At 37.3% G+C, this 22,358-nt stretch overlaps 2 protein-coding genes across 3 annotated transcripts in view; one reads left to right on the forward strand and one right to left on the reverse strand.

The window, feature by feature from the left end:
* LOC123504019 (AN1-type zinc finger protein 2A-like) overlaps positions 1-8,909 on the reverse strand; it is a 112,601-nt gene extending 103,692 nt beyond the window's left edge. The window contains exon 1 of one of the 2 annotated variants that reach the window (XM_045254228.1): positions 8,714-8,906. In XM_045254228.1, coding sequence (XP_045110163.1) covers positions 8,714-8,768 — 55 coding nt within the window. In that variant the 5' untranslated portion in view covers positions 8,769-8,906. Of the gene's footprint in view, positions 1-8,713 lie in introns of both variants that reach the window. The other variant, XM_045254230.1, reaches the window with a different exon arrangement.
* Positions 8,910-9,638: 729 nt separating this feature from the next.
* LOC123504043 (PRKR-interacting protein 1 homolog) overlaps positions 9,639-22,358 on the forward strand; it is a 54,920-nt gene continuing 42,200 nt past the window's right edge. Inside the window, exon 1 of the mRNA XM_045254292.1 lies at positions 9,639-9,891. Within this exon, the coding sequence (XP_045110227.1) occupies positions 9,799-9,891 (93 nt within the window). The 5' untranslated portion in view covers positions 9,639-9,798. The remainder of the gene's footprint in view (positions 9,892-22,358) is intronic.

The following is a 22,358-nucleotide window of genomic DNA, read 5'->3' on the forward strand; positions in this document are numbered from 1 at the left end:
CAATAGGAGGGACCCCATCAGGTCCATAAGCCTTCTGAGGGTTTAGGCCAGCAAGGGCATGGAAAACATCATTACGAAGAATTTTGATTGTAGACATGAAATAGTCAGAGGGAGGAGGAGAGGAGGACAAGCCCAAAATCGTCCAAGGTGGAGTTGTGAGCAAAGGTTTGAGAAAAGAGTTCAGCTTTAGAGACAGAAGAGATCGCAGTGGTGCCATCAGGATGAAATAAAGGAGGAAAGATGAAGAAGTGAAGTTATTTGAGATGTTTTTGGCTAGATGCCAGAAGTCACGAGGAGAGTTTGAGTTTGAAAGATTTTGACATTTCCTATTTATGAAAGAGTGTTTGGCAAGTTGAAGAACAGACTTGGCATGATTCCGGGCAGAGATATAAAGTGCATGAGATTCAGGAGATGGAAGGCTCAAGTACCTTTTGTGGGCAACCTCTCTTATCATGTATAGCACGAGAACAGGCTGAGTTAAACCAAGGTTTAGAAGGTTTAGGTTGAGAAAAGAATGAGGAATGTACGCCCATGCCAGATACTAACACCTCTGTTATGCGTTCAGCACAAAGAGATGGGTCTCTGACACGGAAGCAATAATCATTCAAGGGAAAATCAGCATAATACCTCCTCAGGTCTCCCCAACTGGCAGAGGCAAAACGCCAGAGGCACCTTCGCTTTGGGGGATCCTGCGGAGGGATTGGAAAAATAGGACAAGATACAGAAATAAGATTGTGATCAGAGGAGCCCAACGGATATGAAAGGGTGACAGCATAAGAAGAAGGGTTAGAGGTGAGGAAGAGATCAAGAATCCAGCTTTGGAATGAAGATCAAGAATTCCAGCTTTGGAATGAAAATGAGAATAGAGAAAGTAGGAGGGAACAGAGAAGGGGCTACTGTCTGTTGCCTCAGACAGCTGTGTTTCGGTGAGGAAAAGAAGATGAGGTTTAGTAGAGGAGAGGTGGTGTTCCACAGATTGAAAATTAGATCTAAGACTGCGAATGTTGCAGAAGTTAATGTAGAAAAAGTTGAGGGAGGTGTCAAGACATTTGTGGTCTTCAACAGGAGAGGTGTCCGACCTGGGGACATTTTTGGTCCCCTCCCCAGAGGGGATATGATAGAGTTATTTAAAATGTTCTCAGATACAAACTACATAGATGTGAGATCTTTCTTTACCTTAGAGGAGGGAAATAGGACTAGAAATCATGGCAGGAAGATTAGAAAGCAAGGCTGCAGGTTAGATATAAGAAAATATTTCTTTAGTCATAGGGTGGTAGACTTCTGGAATGCATTGCCAGAGATGGTTGTAAATAGCACTAGTTTGACAATGTTTAAAAACAGATTAGATAAGCACTTAAATTTATTAGATTTATAATTATGTATAGCACTGCATGATAGTTTTTATAAGAAATTTACTATAGTTAAACAAGACATGATCCCCATGTATGGGGACCACAAATTGTAGAGGATTTCGCTGCAGGACTTAGCCCTGTTAATGGGCCAAATATTTAGAATTAGTATATAATGTATTGTGTACTTGTAAGTGTATCTTTAACCCGCTAAGACCGATGGCCGCAAAATTCGCACCCTCCCATTACCACAATTATCATAAAAAAAAATCAACTCTTATAAATTACTCTGGAAAAAAAATCTGCTGTTAGTAGACATGACAATGCATCATCCTACAAGTTTTTATTGCTCTACTCACTATGGTTGTCTCAGAATAATAACCGATAATTGGAGAAGATTGTAGTAGCGGCAACTCGGGGAGGTGCTTTTATGTGTATTCTTACATAATGTAAGGCACTGCTCATGTTTTTATGTGTTTTCACATGTTTTTCGTGTTTTCACTCATATTGGCTGATTATAGTTACGTATGTTTTTATCAAGCGTGGGTGACGATGTTGTCACAATAGCGGGGTCGGGATCTACCTCCAACCTGTGCACTTTGCGTCTTGTCCCGCCTTGTCTATCACTTTTATCACTAAACTTTAGCTTCCTCTTAGCACCAGTAGCCAGTTGTAAATAATAGTTCCTTAAATAAGTAAATACGTAAATAATTATCACCGCGACACGACGCTCACGCACCTCACAGAAATTTGCGGGAGACTAGCTGGCTAGAGCGGTGTGCTTCCTGGGAGCCGACAGTACTACCATAGGCCTACGTCACGACCAAATATAGCAGCGCTACCAATGCTAGCGCGGTTTTTATTAGCGCTCAAAGTAGCTGCCCCATTTAAGGACTATCGGAAGTGTGCTATGCAGCCGTATTTAAGGCCTGTCGGACTTTACGGGTTAAGTACTGATGACGAGGTCACTGTGCGACTGATACAGGATAACCTAGATGGGCCCTGGTGGCCCTTTGTTATCCTATTATTTATGTTATGTTATGACATTTGTCTCTGTCTTTTGGCTAACTGTATTCATCTCTAATGGAATTGGTAATAAAGTGGGCCTTTTTTTTTTTTGCCCTTGGCCAGTTTCCCTCTTACATAAAAAATTTTAATTACTCACAATGAGGTCTATTACCACTGACTGGTTCAAGAGGTGTTGTGAACTTATCATCAAAGCCAGCTGTGACCTCGCTGAACATTTCCCTTTGTGTCTCACAACATAAAGGGTAGCTAGTATAGTCTATCCTCTAAAGAAACAAAACTATGCACATAGCTACACATACATTCTTCATTCAAAATCTAAAATTGAAAAGGAAACCAGGTATATAACAACTCCTCCACTAGCCTAAGAGTCCACATCTGATTAAAATTCTTTTGAACTTGTTTAGGCCTTTCTCTTATTCCTGTTGCCCTTGGGTGGTTTCACCTCTTACAATAAAAAGAAAAAAAAAAAAAAAAAAAAAAAAAAAAAAACCTAATCAGTGTAACTAGTAAACAAAAGGTTCAAGAACATTGGTTTCACAACTTTTGTGAATGTAAAGTAGATCTGTCCCTGGATATCAGAATATAAAAATTAAAACTAGTACGTATATGAAAACAGCTATTAATTGGGTTCATAAGGGAGGTGGTGGCATAGTGGATAAGGTGGGAGGCAGGGGATCGGGAAGATGTCCATGCATAGGTTCTAATCCCACCCCTTACCATCTCAAAAATATGCCATTTGTCGAGTGATTTAAAGTTACCTACATGTCACCATGATGCCATGTTCTATGTGATTACGTACACCAAAGATGTGCTTGGATGATGATACGGGCCCTATCAAGGGTGCCACTATAAATAAAATTACCTGCACTACTAATGGGTGGAAGCTGAACAGCACTTCCTATACATACTCTTCAAGTATACATACCTACACTACAAGTGTTATATGCCTTAGTGTAAAAAAAATAAATAAATAAATAAAATATATAATAAAGTTTACCTTTAATTAGTGAACAGTAGCTTTGGAATTTAATCAATTATTGAAATGTCTGGTACCAAGTTATTGAAGTGTTCATGTCAAGAACAGCAAACTCAATTGAATTATTCCTATGTAAAAAATAACAAACCCAATAATCTTTTAGTAAAGAATAACAAACCCTGATACGAGTGAGTTTGCTATTCTTGACATGATCCTAAATTGTTATATACCAACTCAAAACTAACTTCAATACAGTAGGCAGAGCAGTTTGTGTGACATCTTTTTTTGTGTTTATTATTCAATCTGTAACATAGTATAACTCTGCCTCAACATTCTTCAATTATTTTCTTCACGACTTTCACAAAACCCATTGTAGGTATACATATCATATGATAGTATAAAGTGGCAGAAAATGTCACTAACCATCTAACATAACATATAACATAACATAAATAATAGGATAACAAAGGGCCACCAGGGCCCATCTAGGTTATCCTGTATCAGTCGCACAGCGACCTCGTCATCAGTACTTAAAGATACACTTACAAGTACACAATACATTATATACTAATTCTAAATATTTGGCCCATTAACAGGGCTAAGTCCTGCAGCGAAATCCTCTACAATTTGTGGTCCCCATACATGGGGATCATGTCTTATTTAACTATAGTAAATTTCTTATAAAAACTATCATGCAGTGCTATACATAATTATAAATCTAATAAATTTAAGTGCTTATCTAATCTGTTTTTAAACATTGTCAAACTAGTGCTATTTACAACCGTCTCTGGCAATGCATTCCAGAAGTCTACCACTCTATGACTAAAGAAATATTTTCTTATATCTAACCTGCAGCCTTGCTTTCTAATCTTCCTGCCATGATTTCTAGTCCTATTTCCCTCCTCTAAGGTAAAGAAAGATCTCACATCTATGTAGTTTGTATCTGAGAACATTTTAAATAACTCTATCATATCCTCTTATACATCTCCTCTCAAATGAAAACATGTTTAATTCCTTTAATCTATCTCTATACTCCAGGCGCTTTAATGCTGGTATCATCCTAGTTGCTCTTCTCTGAACTGCTTCTAACATGTTGATATCCTGCCTATAGTGGGGTGACCAGGCCTGTATGCAATACTCTAAATGGGGCCTAACATAGGAATTATATAAGCTACGCACCACTTCCTTACTTTTATAACTAACATTTCTATTTATAAAACCCAGGATCCTATTTGCCCTATTTCTTGCTTCTAAACATTGCTTTGAAAATTTCATAGTCCTGTCTATCACTACTCCTAAATCCTTTCCTTCCTCTACTGCCTCTAGCCAACATCCCTCCATCTCATAGTTAAAGTTTGTGTTGTCTTTACCTAAATGCATAACCTGACACTTATCAGAATTAAACTCCATCTGCCACCTGTCTGCCCATGCTATCAGCCTGTCCAGGTCTCGTTGTATTCTGTAATTGTCCTTTTCACCCTGTACTGCACATGCTATCTTAGTATCATCTGCAAACTTTGATACTTTGCTACTAATTCCTATATCTAAATCGTTAATGTACACCAAGAAAAGAAGAGGTCCTAGCACTGATCCTTGGGGTACCCCACTAACCACTTCCTTCCACTCAGACATTGCCCCATTTAATACTACTCTCTGTTTCCTATCAGAAAGCCATTCACTAATCCAATCAACTAACCTACCCCTATCCCATGTAGTCTCAATTTGTACACTAGCCTCCTATGCGGTACCTTATCAAACGCCTTGCTAAAATCTAGATATATAACATCTATGCTATTTCCATCATCTAACTCCTTGGTAATATATTCTAAGATATCGAGCAAATTTGTAAGACAGGACCTCCCTGATCTAAAGCCATGTTGGGTATCTCTAATTAATCTATTCTCATTTAAATGCTCCCAAATACTACCCTTAATGATTTTCTCTAGTATCTTACATACTATACTAGTTAAACTGATCGGTCTATAATTATTCGCATCATCCTTCCTACCTTTTTAAATATTGGAGTAACATTAGCTAACTTCCAGTCCTGAGGTATCTCAGCAAACCTAAGTGATCTTTCAAAGATTAACTTAAGTGCTTCAGAAATACTGTCTACACCCTCCCTAAGTACTCTGGCATGTAGCTCATCAGGACCACTGGCTTTCCTATCGTCTAGTTCAAGAATAAATTTCCTAATAATTCCCGGTTTTATATCAATATTTTCTAAAGCTCTTAAACTACTCGTCGCACTGTTTGTAACAGGATTTCCTATTCTTTCCTAGTAAATACTGAAGAAAATTGTTCATTCAATAATTCTACTATGTCTTCATTTTGATCCACTACTACACCATCTTTTCTGAGTGGTCCAATCCTATCCTTATTTCTTTTATCACTGACCTTGTAATAACTATATAATTTTTGGGATCTTTACTCCCAGCTCTAGCTAGTTTTATCTCTGCCTGCCTTTTACTTTTTTTATAACCTTACTCAAATCATCTCTGACCTGTCTGTACCTAATCAAATCTACATCTTCCCACTTTTCTGCAACTCTCTATATGCCCTCTTCTTCTCTCTGATCTGGCTACCTATCTCATGAGTCCACCATAATGGCTTCCTGTTTCTCTGCCTTATATCTTTGTAAGGGATACACTGCATCACTATACCCTTTACTACAACCTTAAAATATCCCACATCTCCTGTGCAGTTTTATTTCCAAAACTATCTTCCCAGTTTACCTCTCCTAATAACTGACGTAACCTACCATAATTGCCTTTCTGATAGTTTGGGACTCTAGTCTTATTCACTATATTATCCCTACTGGAATTAATGATAAATCTAATTATATGATGGTCACTGTTTGCTAAAGTCTCTCCTACCTCAACTTCCTTTAAACAATGCTCAATATTTGTTAGTACTATGTCTAAAACCTTCCTCCCCCTAGTAGGTTTATCTACCATCTGCACTAAATAGTTATCCTGAAAACTTTCCATAAACTTATTTTCACTAGCATCTCCTACCATCCTCTCCCAGTTTACTGACTTAAGATTAAAATCCCTAAGATAATTGTCTGACTAGTACACCCCTATTTATCTCATCTACCATAAGGTTGTCTACATCTGCTGACTGGTTAGGTGGCCTATAAAAGCTCCTACTCTAATAACCTTACTTTTGTTTACTCTAACATCCAGCCATAAGGACTCTACTCTGTTATCTACCTTAATACCATTAACCTGACTGGAAATGAAGGATTTTTACATAAATAACTACTCCTCCGCCTATCCTACCAATTCTCTGGTGTAAATACATAATGTATCCATCTACTTCATATTCTTTCCTATTTTCCTAAACTTTTCCTCATTTACCCATGCCTCTGTGACACATACAACATCTAGGCCCTCCTCAACTATATAACTAGATAACTCGTCCTTCTTGTTCCTAAGACTCCTGGCATTTACATAAAAACATTTAAGTCCTGCTACCTTCCTAGATGCTGTCTCCTTATTTGGAATCCTAATCTTATTCTCTCCTATTTGCACCTGGAAATCTTTCCTAATCTTTTCACTATCTCTGTTTATCCTATCTAATTTATGTCTAGCATCTTTCTTCTGGAATGCATTTGCTACCTCACCCCCTACACTCCATCCCAACTCCCCTCCAGACATCCACTCAGCACATCCACACCCTTCCTACTCAGATGCACACCATCCCTAGCATACAAATCCCTTCGCCCATAGAACCTATCCCATACATCCACAAAGCTGACACCCACATCCTTACACATCCCTTTTACCCGATCATTCACACCAATGGCTCTAGACAACCATTCCTGCTAACATACACACGAGGCAAGATTCCTGACACTACACACCTCCTACCACTCTCCCTTATCTTGCCTAACATTTCCCGAAATCTTGCCACTAACTCCTCCGACCCACCTGCTCTGACATCGTTCCCACCTACGTGCAAAACTACTACACCCTCCTCTCCATCCCCCAACCCTCTTCTGCACCTCCTCACTCACTGCCTTCACACCTGCACCAGGCATACACACGTTCGTCCTCCTATCCCTGTCTTTCCCACAGAAAGTGCTATCTAAATACCTAACCTGAGAGTCACCCACCACACACACCTGAGGTGTGCTAGGCACAACCATCCTCCTCCTCTCCTCTACCCCCTTCTTTCTCCTTTCACTCACCACAACCACTTCATTCACTCCACTCTCACTCTCCCCTTCCCCCTCCAACAAACCGAACCTATTTTCACACTCAACAGGTTTAGTCCTATCCTCCCTAACTATCTCCGCTTTCCTTCCCCTCGCAACCTGCCATCTCTGCCTATCCTGACTACTATCTTTCCCAGTCTGGCTCGCCTGCTCCCTCTTCCCCACTCTGCTCTTCCCGACAGAGGGCCAAGCCACCCTGTCGCCCTCAGAAGGTCCAACCTTCGGCCTAACACTGATCTCCTGCCTAATTTTTTCCACTGCCTCCCCAAGCCTCTTAACCTCCTCCTTCAATTCAAAGATGAGAACTTCGTTCGCACTTTTCCCCTCACTTAGCTTTCTGATTTCCTCTCGCAATTCTCGGTGCTCAAGAGAAAGAACTAAATTCTCGCTCTTGAGCCTACACACCATACACTCAGAAAAGTCAACGACCTTCCTGTCGTGCCCACACATCTCACACACAACAAACTCTCCCAATCCCACCTCAACACTCTCTTTCACGCACTCAATCACACTCTGATATACCTCAGTAGCTACCGCCATACTAATTTACAATATGTTAACTCACGAACAAATAAAAATACTAGGTGACAGCAGGGTGGGGGAACCGCGGTGGTGGGGGGGCCTAAGTGAGGTCAACTAATCCTCTTTCAAGGTCAACTTGACGGTTACAAGCCTAGTCTCCTCGCTCTACAAAAATACTTTTAACTCACAAACACTGATTCTAACCACTATTTCACTCTAATCTAACACTTGCAGTACACACTTTCACTTCACTAACACTCAAAAGCACCACACACAGACACCAAGCACAAACACCACTCGCTAACTATAAAAACCACAGCCAAAAACGGAGCGCACACACAACACGTCCACTCGCCACCACAGCTACCGAAACCCCACATTAAAAATATCACAGACATGTTGGATAGTAAGCAGGTATTCTATCACCTTGCATGGTTTTCAATGATTAGAAAGGAGGTGCCATTCCTTACTTTTCCCTAACTACTAACATAAACGTAACCTAACATAAATGTAACAAAAAATAAAACAATCTAACATTCCCACAGGTCCTACTTGCAGGTAGATACAAAATCCGAAGTCACCTGTAGCATCAATATGATATGTTATGTTACTTACCTAGTTTATTACAGGTTGATTCAGCACAGTGGGTGCCAAGATGAGGCAACTCCATAATAACACTTCGTAAAATTTACCAGTCACAGAAATTCACTGTATCAACACAAGTCAAGCTTGTAAATGTGACGCAACCTCGTCTTGACACCCTTTATATGCAGCTCCCTGCCTCGCCACCAGCTGTGTGAGCAAGGTGCGTCATCACTTCTTACCAAAAAGGAACACCATGGAATAATATATTCATCCAAATAAATTTCACATTTGCTTTCCCTTTTACATCTTAGTTTTCAGTTGTAAGTTGACTGAAAACTGAGAGAAACAGGTTATTAAAAAAAAAAAAAAAAACGTATAGACCTATGGATATATTTCTTTTGAAAAATTATTGTCTGGAAACTTTAAGACACATTATTGAAAAAAAAAAAATCGTCTAGGCCAATGGATGCGTTTTTTTTTTAAGTTATTACCGTAGATTGAACTAGATTCCAAAGATGCTTCAGATAGTTACCGAGGTAAACACAAAAGAGGTATTGCACCATTTTATTAACATAATATTAGCAAAGTGCAACCACATTTATGAGGAAGTGATCGAAAACCATTACGTTCATGACAGATTCTGATTTTTAAAAATCCATTTACTATGTAAAAAGATTGTGTGTGTGTGTGTGTGTGTGTGTGTGTATATATATATATATATATATATATATATATATATATATATATATATATATATATATATATATATATATATATATATATATATATATATATATATGTGTGTGTGTGTGTGTGTGTGTGTGTAAAGTAGCCACTAGCCAGGTACAAAAATACTATTCGTTATGGCATTTTTGCACCTTAAGGTAAATGATGATAAAATATGTTATCTTGTTTTAAATTACAAATGAACGTATCGTTGAAATAGGTGTTTAGATATCCTGCTGTGAATATAATTCTTGAGCGTCTCGAATTCTTGCGTTAAGTTCAGTACAATCAGTAGTGACGCCAGTCACGCCACAGTTGTGTCATACTCCTCAGTCAGCCTCAGCAATTCTCAGTTTCTCACTGCAGTTCCAGAAGTTTCTGTCAACGAGATGACGCACCAAGACAATGACAAGCACGTTACTGTAGTGAGAAATGCAACTGACTTACAGCGACTGAAATTAGAAAAATTAATGAAAAATCCAGTAGGTACATTGTACTGATGTATTGGTCAGTTAACTGTATCACACAACCATATTATTGTGGGTAACCGGATTTGTGAACATCTATACGTCTTGTGATTTATACAACGAAGTTCATATTGTTTTTCTATTTAAGTTTCAACAACGTACTTTGTAATTTAGGTCTTTCCTTGATACCTCCTCAGGTTCAGCCTCAGCATCTTGGTATGGGAAATAAAGATTTTGGTTAGGGATCATCTCTTGAGCAAGGATTGACGTTGCTAATTCATCAGTTTATTTTGTAGCTTTATTGAATGGGAAGGATATGAAAAGTCATGTTGACATTGGGGGTATTCTGGGTGATAGGTACGTCTGCCCACCACCATCCCTCCACAACCCCATGGGAGCTTATGGGGAGTCGAAAGTTTAGTAAAGTGATGAAAACCTGTGAAATATGTATGGTTGAAAGTATAAGGAAATTCCTTAATATTTCAAGTTGGTAAAGGTTCAGTATGACTCCGGCTCCTTAATTTTCTTTTTTTCCTATATAAAAAAAAAAAAATTATACATATTACATAAAATACGGTAAAAATGTAGTATAACTCCTTAATTTTTGTCTATTTTCTTCCAAACCCTTACTAAATCGTTTGTATACATATAATACATTTGCAAAAAGTGGCAAATGTTAGGTTAGTTTAGATTATGGTAGGTTAGGTTAGGTAAGGAGGAAGAGGCAGTAGACACCTTAAGTCCCCTTGTAATTATTTTCTATTCAATTCATTTTCTATTGTTTGGGGACCACTACCTCAGTGGACCTTTTTTTTAATCACAGTTTTAGTTGCCTTTGTCTGGCCTTCCTTGTGAAATTGAAAAAAAAAAATGTGTTGCCTTAGGGCATCAGTGTATTAAAATTTATAGTAACCACCCTAAACACATGCTTTACCAAGCCAAACTTAATTTAACTTAACCTTCAATCCTTTTCCTAATGTATTATATACTAAGGGTTTTGTGAAAATATGGAAGTAAATACATGAAAATTAAGGCAACAGTGTTATACTTTACCTTTGATTTATGGTGAAATGATGGCTCCTCCCCACCCATCCCCCCAATCAAAGGTGGTCGGTAATAGGAAATGGTACTTTGTTCTATAGAAAAACATGGAATTTAAGAGGAAAGTAAGAGAGATAAAGTTTACTTTACTAAATACAAACTAGCTACATATAATCTTAACCCATTAGTGGCCATTTCATTGATCTCGCTTGAATTTTTTCATGAAATTTGGCCTGTGTCAATGAGAACCTTGCTTCCCACAACCACCTCTCTCTCTCTCTCTCTCTCTCTCTCTCTCTCTCTCTCTCTCTCTCTCTCTCTCTCTCTCTCTCTCATATAGAATTTACATTTCATGCAAATATATTTCTATCAGAGATCTATATTTACTTATAAATTACTAAGATTTGAGAAAAGAATCTTGCCTGTCAGTCAGTCAAGCTGCCCCCTCTCTCTCTCTCTCTCTCTCTCTCTCTCTCTCTCTCTCTCTCTCTCTCTCTCTCTCTCTCTCTCTCTCTCTCTCTCTCTCTCTCTCCATATAGAATTTACATTTCATGCAAATATATTTCTATCTGAGATCTATATTTACTTATAAATTACTAAGATTTGAGAAAAGAATCTTGCCTGTCAGTCAGTCAAGCTGTTCTCTCTCTCTCTCTCTCTCTCTCTCTCTCTCTCTCTCTCTCTCTCTCTCTCTCTCTCTCTCTCTCTCTCTCATCCTGGTTGGTAGTGGGAGAGGAAGTGACGCATGGATTAACACGGTCACTTTGACCTGTGACCTCACTTAGTCATCCAAAGGAATGTGACAACGCTCGGAGAAAACGCTGTCAAGTAGTGTTGTGTTTGCAAAAACAATGCAAAACATATCAAAAAGTAAACACAAATTACTCTAACTTGCCTTTTTAGAGCATCACAATGTATATGTACTACAACACCATTCAGTTAATAAGTATTAAGTACCTGACTTGAGGTGCTTATTGGTACATGTGTGACAACGCCGTAGGCCAGGAAATCCCCGAAAAAGCCAACACCTAAACAATATTCATAAGATTGTCAGACCATAGGTAGTCTACATTGCCTATGTAGGTGTTGTAGACCTTGATGGTGTTTAGCTAGTCCACTTCTGTCTTTTCCTCTCTTGTGATGAATACCTGAGCAGAAAAAGAATGTGTAAATTTGCTGTATATATATATATATATATATATATATATATATATATATATATATATATATATATATATATATATATAGTACTAGACAAAAGTATGCGACCACGTAGGTACGTGGTTGCTTATTTATGGCAAAAAAATTATAGTGTTTATGAGTGTGAAGTAAAATTAGGCCTCTGGCAGTAGGGTGAGCTTTTCTGTGCTGTCCTGTTCTGGGACAAGCCTCTGGATTTGCATGACTTGGATAGTTAGTAGGGCTTTATTTACCACACTATGTCAAAATATTAGGATTTAATGACTGACACATTTGTTCAGATGATTTGTCTAAAGAATGGAGGCCATACAATTACCGAAATTTGCAATTTTACTGGCATGGGGTAAACGAATGTGAAGTACATATGGAAATTTTGTGCAGGAGGAAATTATTAAATACCACAGAAGAAACTTCGTTGTGGCAGACCCCATAAAATTTCAAATCATGCTACAAACATGGTGTATTTGTAACTGCTGACTCTATTGTTCATTTCAGAATGTTTGTAGCCAATCATCTGAGTAATTGTCTGTCATTAAATTTTTAGATTTTAACATTGTGTGGCAAATAAAGCACTACTAACTACCCAAGTCATGTAAATCCAGAAGCCTTTCCTGGAAAAGGACAGCACAGAAAAGCTTACTCTACTACTGCCAGAGGCAGACTGAGAGTTGACTTTGTGTTTGGCCTTGAGTGGGAAGGATTCTACGTTATCAGAGAATGGTCATAAATTTTTCTCTAATTTTACTTCACACTCATAAATACCACTCATTTTTTGTCATAAATACTTTTGTCTAGTACTGCATGTATATATATATATATATATATATATATATATATATATATATATATATATATATATATATATATATACATACATACATACATACATACATACATACATACAGTGGTACTTTGAGATATTAAGTTTAGTTTGTTTCGTGACAGAGCTCATATCTCCAAAAGCTTGGGATTGTTGAGCAACTGGAGTGAACATATATAGCCACCCACAGAAGACTAGGTGTTCTAATAATCACAGAAGAGTTCATTGACTATCCTTTACATATTTTTCATCAGATAAATAAGGTTTTTAGTAGGAGAGAGAGAGAGAGAGAGAGGCAGGCAGGCAGGCAGGCACATAGGGGTTTGTTTACATTGTTCTCCCCCTCTCCATGATAATTGTTGGTGGAGGAGGTAGGAGAAATTTATTTTGCCTTTTCAGTTATGTACAAATGCATGTTTTATCAATGCATGAAAATATATGAAATAACAGTAAAAGTTTATTTAGTGTTCTTGTCTTGGAGACAGACATCTTCAGCTAATGGTGGTAAAGGGTGAAGGAGGAGGGAGGAAGGAAAGGATGCAGGCACCATTCACACATAAACATTAAATATAGATTAAAACTGCACATCCTTTAGACAATAAAAGGTCAGTAACTAGTGCGAAAATGTTGAAAGCACAATCACATTGTATGAGATCCATGGGAAATATGTAGATAATAGTTTAGCCGAGGCTGGACTGATGTGTTGAGCTGCCAACTATAGCGGCAACATCCTCAAGTATGACTCGTATTTCAAAATTTTGCTCGTACCTCAAAATAAGAAATTGATCAAATCATAGCTCATATGTCAAAAAGCTTGTATCTCAGGCAGCTCATATCTCATGGTGCCACTATATATATATATATATATATATATATATATATATATATATATATATATATATATATATATATACATATATATATATACATAGAAAGAGAGAGAGAGAGAGAGAGAGAGAGAATTTATTTACCTAGTTGTACATTATAGGATTCAAGCAGAGCTTACCTGTATGTATGTATTTACCTAGTTGTAGTTTTACAGGGCCTGGGCTTTATGCTCGTGTGGCCCTGTCTCCATATCTACACTTATCCAATTTTTCTTTAAAACTATGCACACTCGTTGCTGACACCACTTCTTCACTCAAACTCTTCCACGTCTCAACACATCTTTGTGGGAAACTATTTTTTAACATCTCTCAGACATCTTTCCTTTCTCAGCTTTTTACTATGCAATCTTGTGCTTCGAATGTCATATTCTTCTCTCAAGATCAGTTCCTCATTATCCACTTGGTCCATTTCGTTGATCAATTTATAAACTCAGTAAATTAGTTACACACGACTGTCTTTTTTAAAACCAAATTGGCTATTTGATATTAATTTGTTGCCTTCAAGGAACTCGATCCATTGTTTCTTTATTATTCTTTCACACATCTTGCATATTACACTAGTTAGTGATACCTTCCTTCTTCCTTCCTTCCGCTCTTATATATGGGAACCACCTCAGCTCTTTTCCATTCTACTTGTACTGTTCCATTTTCTATTGAGCATTTTATAATGTTGTATATAGGACTTGCTAGTTCTTCCCTACATTCTTTCAGTATTCTGCCTGAGACTTCATCTGGTCCCATTGCCTTCCCTTCATCAAATTCCTTCATTAACTCTTTTATTTCAAGCTTGGTTACTTTAACCTCTTTCATATAGACGGTGTCTCTATTACCCCGTGGTGTGTGTGTGTGCACATGCACATAAACCTAGTTGTGTTTTAGAGATAGAGAGCTATACTCATGCTGTCCTGTCTCCATACCTATAGTCATCCAATTTAGTCGTAAGTCATGAATATTTCTTGCTTGAACTGATGTCTTATCCAATTTGTTCCATATTTCTATGCTTTCTTAATGTCTCATGTACATGCAGTCTTTTTCAATTTCATGCTCTGTCCCTTTGTATTTCGTGAGTCCCACACCAAAAGATCTTTTTCAACTGTGCCCATCCCTTCCACACTCTGTATATAGCAAATAGATCTCTTTCTTTTCTGTGCTGCAGTGTTGGAAGTTTTAATATCTTTAATCTATCCTCATACATTAGATCTCTTAAACTTTGAACCATTTTGTTTGCAATTCTTTGAATCCTTTCTATCTTCCTTAGCTATATCTATCTTATTATGTGGGGACCATTTAAGTGCAGCATATTTTGATTTAGGGTGAATCATATTCTACTAGTTTTTTCATCATTTCTTCATCTTTTATAGTTAAATGCCCATTTATTTTTTCTTAATAACTCATATGTCTCCCCGACTATGTTATTGATGTGTTTTTCTGGTGATAAATTTTCATTTTTTTGTAGTACTCAGGTCTTTCCTTCTTTTTGTTTTCTGAATTTCTACCCTCCCATAGTGTAAGATCTCTTGTCTTCTTTTGTTTTTCCTTAGTTCCATCACTGCACTTTCTTGCATTGAATTCCATTTCTCATTTTTTGCTCCACTTGTGTATCTTATTCAAGTCTTTCTGTAGCATTTCACAATCCATGTTATTCTCCACTCGTCTCAGTAACTTTGCGTCATCTGCAAATAAGCTTATATAACTGTCCACCCCCATCAACCATATCATTGATATACACTATGAACATTACAGGGGCCAGAACCATTCCCTGTGGAACTTCACTTATAACTCTGCACCATTTTGATTTTACACCTTTTATCACTTATCATTTTTCTGTCCTTTAAGAAGCCTGTTATCCGATCCAGTGCTTTTCCCTGTAAACCACCAGTAATTTTAGTTTCCCATAGCAATCTTTGATGTGGTACTTTATCAAGAGTTTTTTTCTAGATACAGGTAGACACAGAGTGCCCATCCGTCCCTCTCCTGAATTATATTTATTGCCCACTGTAGAAACTCAATAACCTAGTGACACAAGATCTTCCACTTCTGAAGCCAAATTGTCTTCCAGTTATTATTTGTGAGTCTTCTAGCTTTTGCATCCATCTGTCTTTGACTATTTTTTCAACTATTTTTGCAACCACACTTGTTAGGGACACTGGTTTGTAGTTCAATGGTTCTTCTTTGTTACTTCCCTTAAAAATTGGTACAATGTTTACCCTTTTCCAGAGTAGAGGGACTTTTCTTCTTTACAAGAACATGCTATGATGGTATGTGGTATCTCTGCCAGCTGGTCATGACATTCCCTCAATATCCAATTTGACACCCCATTCGGACCTTGAGCCTTATTTACATCTAAGGTTTTCATAATCTTCCTGATTTCCCTGACTTCTACTTGGATCTTTCTTGTTTCCTTGTCTCTGTGACCTGTTTGTGTCCCTTCAAACTTGTTTTCTTTGGTGAATACTAATTGAATTAATTAATTATTTGTGTCTGGCGATTTTGCATCCTCATGTGTGACATTATCAACTTTTAATCTATCTATTGTTTGCTTTTTTTTTCTTTCACCTTATTAAAAAGAGTTTTGGCTCATTTTTGCATTTGTCAGCTATGTCTTTCTCATAGTTCCTTTGTTCCTCTCTTAGTGTTTGAACATATTTGATATCTTATTACCTTAAATTCTTCCCAATTATTAAGTCCTCCTCTTTTTTCTCCATCTATTCCATGCTGCTTCCTAATGCTTGCTAATTTAATCTTATGCTATAACAGTGTCCCTTTCTCTCCCCCTCACTGATTCTGATTTTGGGAACATATTTTTTAATCCCTTCATTATAAATATTCATAGATATGTCCCACTTCCCTTGTACTTTATTTGCTGTATATACTAGTTGATTGCATTCAGCTTCTGTGAAGTATTCCCTTAACTTTGCGAAGTCTGCCTTCCCATAATTATATCTTCCATTTTTGTAAAGTTTGTTCCTATTTACTGGTGAGTCGCTGTGTAGGCAGAACTCAGTTAACAGATGGTCACTTTTTCCTAGAAAGCATTGATAATTTATTTCTTCAATGATGTCAATCTCTTTGTAAACAATAGGTTGAACCTTGATGCCTCCCAATTCCTCTAACTCTTGTAGTTTCCCTAATCCACTGTGTCATAGTGTTAATCATTATTAGGTTTAGTAGTGTATATCTGCACAACTCTTCTCCTTGTGTGGTCCAGTTTTCCCAGCATACCTCTTTGCAGTTGCAGTCACTCATAAGTGTTACATTCCTGCTTTCTTGCAACATTTTTTTAAAACAATTACCAATATCTCTAAACATTCCTTTACAGTCTTCTTGATTCCATGCATTAGTTTTTGATGGTACATATGCTACTGCAACATCTCTTTTTCCCTTTCCTTTTATCTCAGTTTTGATTACCTCTGCCATACCTTCTCCCATCTCTGCATTTTCTACTGCTATATTCTTCTTGGTCAGTAACATCACTCCTCCTTCCTTACTATTCCTAGATCTTAATCACACATAATGATTTCTATCACCAATATTTATATTTTCTGCTGGCTCATTTACATTAGTTTCTGTTATGCCCATGATGTCTGGCTGCTTTATCATGATGTCATTAGTAACTTCCTGTAACATTGATTTTATACCATATATGTTTGTGTATGCTACTGACCATTTCCTGTTTCTACTTACATTACTGACTCCTATTCTTTCCTTGTCAGATACCACTTCCTCATCCTCTAGTGTTCGTGTGTGTGTATTTACCTAGTTGTATTGTACAGGGTTTGAGTGGGGCTCATAGTGTCCTGTCTCCATGTCTCCATTTATCTAATTTTTCTTTAAAGTTATGCACACTATGTGCTGCAACAATTCCATTATCCAATATATTCCATTTTTCCACTGTTCTGTGTGGAAAACTGTATTTTCCAACATCCTTCACACACTGTCTCATCCTGATCTTCTTTTCATGTTCTCTTGTCCCTCCATCTTCTCCCGCCAACAGCACCAGGTCTTCTTAGTCTATCTTTTCAATATCATTTACTATCTTATATGTTGTTATTAGGCCCCCGCATTCTCTTCTATCTTATAAGGTTGGCAGTCCCATTTCCTTCAGTCATTCTTCATATGTTAGGTTCTTTAATTCCGGCATCATCTTTGTAGCAAATTTCTGTATCCTTTCCAGTTTTCTTATATCTTTTTTAGAACTCGGAGACCATACCACTGCTGCATATTCCAGCCTGGGGCGTATCATGCTTGTGATGATTTTTTTCATCATATCTTTATCCATGTAATGAAATGCCACTCTTATATTAGTCAACATCCGATATGATAGTCAAAATATCTTACTTATATGTTTATCAGGGCTCAATTTTCTTGTATGATCACTCCAAGATCTTTTCCTCTTTAGTCTTCGTTATTTGCTCCTCTCCCATCAGGTAGTTCCATACTGGTCTTCTCTTACTCTTTCCAGTTCCATTATGTGACATTTCTTGGCATTAAACTCCAATTTCCACTTCTTGCTCCATTCATAGATCTTATTTAAATCTTCCTTTAGCAGTATACAGTCCTCTTTGGTTTTGATAACTCTTAGCAACTTTGCATCATCAGCGAATAAATTCATATAGCTGTTTACCCCAATGTGAATGTCGTTAACATAAACTTGAAACATAATGGGGGCTAACGCTGACCCTTGTGGCACCCCGCTAGTTACTTTACTCCAAGATGAGTATGTATCTGATCACAGTTCTTATTTCCCTATCCTTCAAATAATCTCTTGTCCATTTGAGCAAGGTTCCACGCAGTCCTCCTATATACTCTAGTTTTCAAAGAAGTCTTCCATGCGAGACTTTATCAAAAGCCTTTTTAATGTCCAGGTATACTGTGTCCACCCATCCATCTCTGTCCTGCAATAACTCTCGAGTAGAAGCTTAATAAGTTTGATACACATGACCGCCCTGTCCTAAACCCAAATTGTCTATTCGATATGACTTGCTCCTCTTCTAGAAATTAACCCATTTTCTTTGATAATTATTTCACATAACTTCCTTACAACACTTGTAAGTGACACTGGTCTGTAGTTTAGTGGTTCAGTTGCCTTTCCTCTTTTAAATATCAGTATTACATTGGCTCTTTTCCACTCTAGTGAAACTTTCCCTTCATTTATTGAACTATTAATTATTTCCCAAATCAGATCCAGTAATTGCTCTTTACATTCTTTTAACACCCAGCCTGATACACCATCTGGCCCCATTGCTTTTCTAACTTCCAACTTATCCAGTAATCTTCCAATAACCTCTTTGTGCACTGCAATCTTGTGTAATCCTTGGCAATCCAGTGCCCTATTAGGTTCTGTGAAATCATCTGCAGTGAATACCATTTTGAAGCTCTCATTCATTATTTCACACATTTCCTTCTCTGTTTAGTATGTCTTCCCTTCTTTAATTATTTTTTTCAATTATTTCCTTATTCTTTGTTTTGCCATTTATAAACTTGTAAAAAAGTCTGGGTTCATCTTTGCTTTTATCTACTACATCTTTCTCAAACTTTCTTTCTTCCTTTCTCCTTACTCTAATATAATATTCATTTTTAGCATCTTTGTACTGCCGACTATTATAGTCATTTCCCTGCTTTAAGAGTTTCTTCCACACTTTATCTTTTGCCCTTTTTTGCTTGTATGCATCTAGCATTGTACCAAGCACGTTTTATTTTTCTGAATTTTATTCAACTGTAACACCTCCTCACCTCATTGTCCAGCATTATCCATTACTTCCATCTCTCTCCAGTTTATTTTTTTTACAGTTAAAGTCTCCAACTAAGAGTATTCTTTTATCTCTTCTTATCATGTTATCCAGGCACTTTATCACCTCTCTTTGCATATCTTTATGCTCTTCTGATCCCCATGTATTAGTCTTTGGTGGAACATAATATGTAACTATATATTTTTTTTTCTTCAGATCATCTGTTCCAATTGTTACTCCCATTACTCCCACTTTGTCCTCACCATATTGCACATCCTCCACACATATATTATCACAAACCATTATTAGCACTCCTCCCCCTTTATCCTTCCTGTCCCTCCTCCAGGTATTATATCCCTCCTCTTTAAAGTTGACATGGATATCTTTTTTTTTTAGTTTTGTTTCAAGATGCACATTACATGCAGCTTTTTCTCTTTCAAATAATCCCGAACTTCCAATATGCTTGATGACAAACCATATATGTTAGTATGAATAACTTAATTTATTGCCTCCTCCACGACCCCCTCATTTTTCCTTAGGTACCACTCTTTTAGTCTCATATCCAGAACCCTCCAGTAAAAATTCTTCTTATCTATCTCTGTCCTTTTCTCCTTTTTTTTTCCTTAGCTTCACTTCTTAGCACTTTCTCCTTTTCCCTTTCCTCTAAGTTCATATCTCTTTTTATCCATATTTCCTTGTGATCGACATCATCGGCCAGCTTCCCTTTTCTAACCATAATTTCCTCTACAGCCACTTAAGATCTCATTTTCACCTTCATTGGTCTCGTACCCCCTTCACTGTACCTTCCCAGCATAATCACTTCCTTCACCTCCTGGTCAAATTCTTGTGTGCTGTCTTGTACTTGTTTGATAACAGTTTTGGCCAATTCCTTTTCGTTACGTTCTCTCTTGAATTTATTTGGATTTTTCTTTTCCATCATTTCATAAATCATGAAGCTTTTTTTTTCTTGTCCACTGCATCCCGCACCAAATCTTCCTTTTCCTTGATAACTTTTATTACAGCAACTTTTGTGTTCTCCTGAATTTGTCTCCTTACCACTTCTGAAAATTTGACTTTTTCTTCTTCTTGCTCCTGTTTCCATTCATTTCTTAGTTCTTTCAACTTATTATCACCTAGACCACCTTCTGCCCTGTCTGTAATCCTGTCCTGCACTTTAGCCTGCAAGCTCTCTAAAGAGCTTTCATAATTTTGGCATGTGGTTTTTAAAATGTCATTTTGCTTCCTTATTTCCAGTGTGTGTATTTACCTAGTTGTATTTACCTAGTTGTAGTTTTACAGGGCCTGGGCTTTATGCTTGTGTGGTCCCGTCTCCATATCTACACTTATCCAATTTTTCTTTAAAACTATGTACACTCTTTGCTGACACCACTTCCTCACTAAAACTGTTCCAAGTCTCAACACATCTTTGCGGGAAACTAAATTTTTTAACATCTCTCAGACATCGTCCCTTCCTTAGTTTCTTATTATGCGATCTTGTGCTTCTAAAGTCATATTCTTCTCTCAAGATCAGTTTCTCATTATCCACTTCATCCATTCTGTTAATCAATTTATAAACTTGTATCAGATCCCTCTCTCTTCTCTGCTCCAAGGTTGGTAGATCCATTGCCTTTAGTCTCTCCTCATATGCCATCCCTTTAAATTCTGGAACCATTCTTGTAGCCATTTTTGTAGTCTCTCTAATTTTCTTATGTGTTTCTTTTTATGGGAGTCCACACAACTCCTGCATATTCCAATCTAGGTCTTATTTTAGTACTTATCAATTTCTTCATCATTTCCTTGTCCATATAGTGAAATGCTACTCCAATATTCCTTAGCAAATTATCGTCTCTCTGAAAATTCTATCAATATGGCTTACCGGTTGATTATTTTCTTCCATTGTCACTCCCAAGTCCTTTTCCTTTTTACTTTTCTAGTTCTCCATCTCCCATCTTATAGATTCCCACTGGTCGTCTTTCACTTTTCCCATTTCCATGACATGGCTTTTGTCCACATTGAATTCCATCTCCCATTTTTGCTCCATTTCCAGATCTTGTTTAAGTCTTCCTGTAGTATTTCACAATCCTCTTTTGTTTAATGACTCTGCACAGTTTCGCATCGTCCGCAAACAGATTTATGTAGCTGTTCACTCCCTCTGGCATGTCATTTATATATACGAGAAAAAGTATTGGTGCCAATACTGACCCCTGTGGCACTCCGCTGTCTACTGTTCTCCACTTGGACTTCATATCTTTAACTATCGTCCTTATTTCTCTCCCCCTTAAGTAATTCTTCATCCATCTCAATGTTCTTCCTTTTAAGCCATCCTTCTCATCTAACTTCCATAGTAATCTTTCATCTGGCACTTTATCAAAAGCCTTTTTTAGATCTAAATAAATACAGTCAACCCATTCCTCTCTCTCTCTTGTACTTTATCAACTATTCTAGAGTAGAAACTCAATAAATTTGTCACACATGACCGACCTTTTCTAAAACCAAATTGGCTATTTGATAATATTTTGTTGTCTTCAAGAAACTCAATCTATTGCTTCTTTATTACTTTTTCACACATCTTGCATATTACACTAGTTAGTGATACCGGTCTGTAACTTAAAGGTTCTTCCTTCCTTCTGCTCTTATATATGGGAACCACCTCAGCTCTTTTCCACTCCACTGGCACTGTTCCATTTTCTATTGAGCATTTTATGATGTTGTATATTGGACTTGCTAGTTCTTCCCTACATTCTTTCAGTATTCTGCCTGAGACTTCATCCGGTCCCATTGCCTTTTCCTCATCTAGTTCTGTCA

Source organism: Portunus trituberculatus, chromosome 15, assembly GCF_017591435.1.
Source record: "Portunus trituberculatus isolate SZX2019 chromosome 15, ASM1759143v1, whole genome shotgun sequence".
In the NCBI taxonomy this organism is placed as follows: domain Eukaryota; kingdom Metazoa; phylum Arthropoda; class Malacostraca; order Decapoda; family Portunidae; genus Portunus; species Portunus trituberculatus.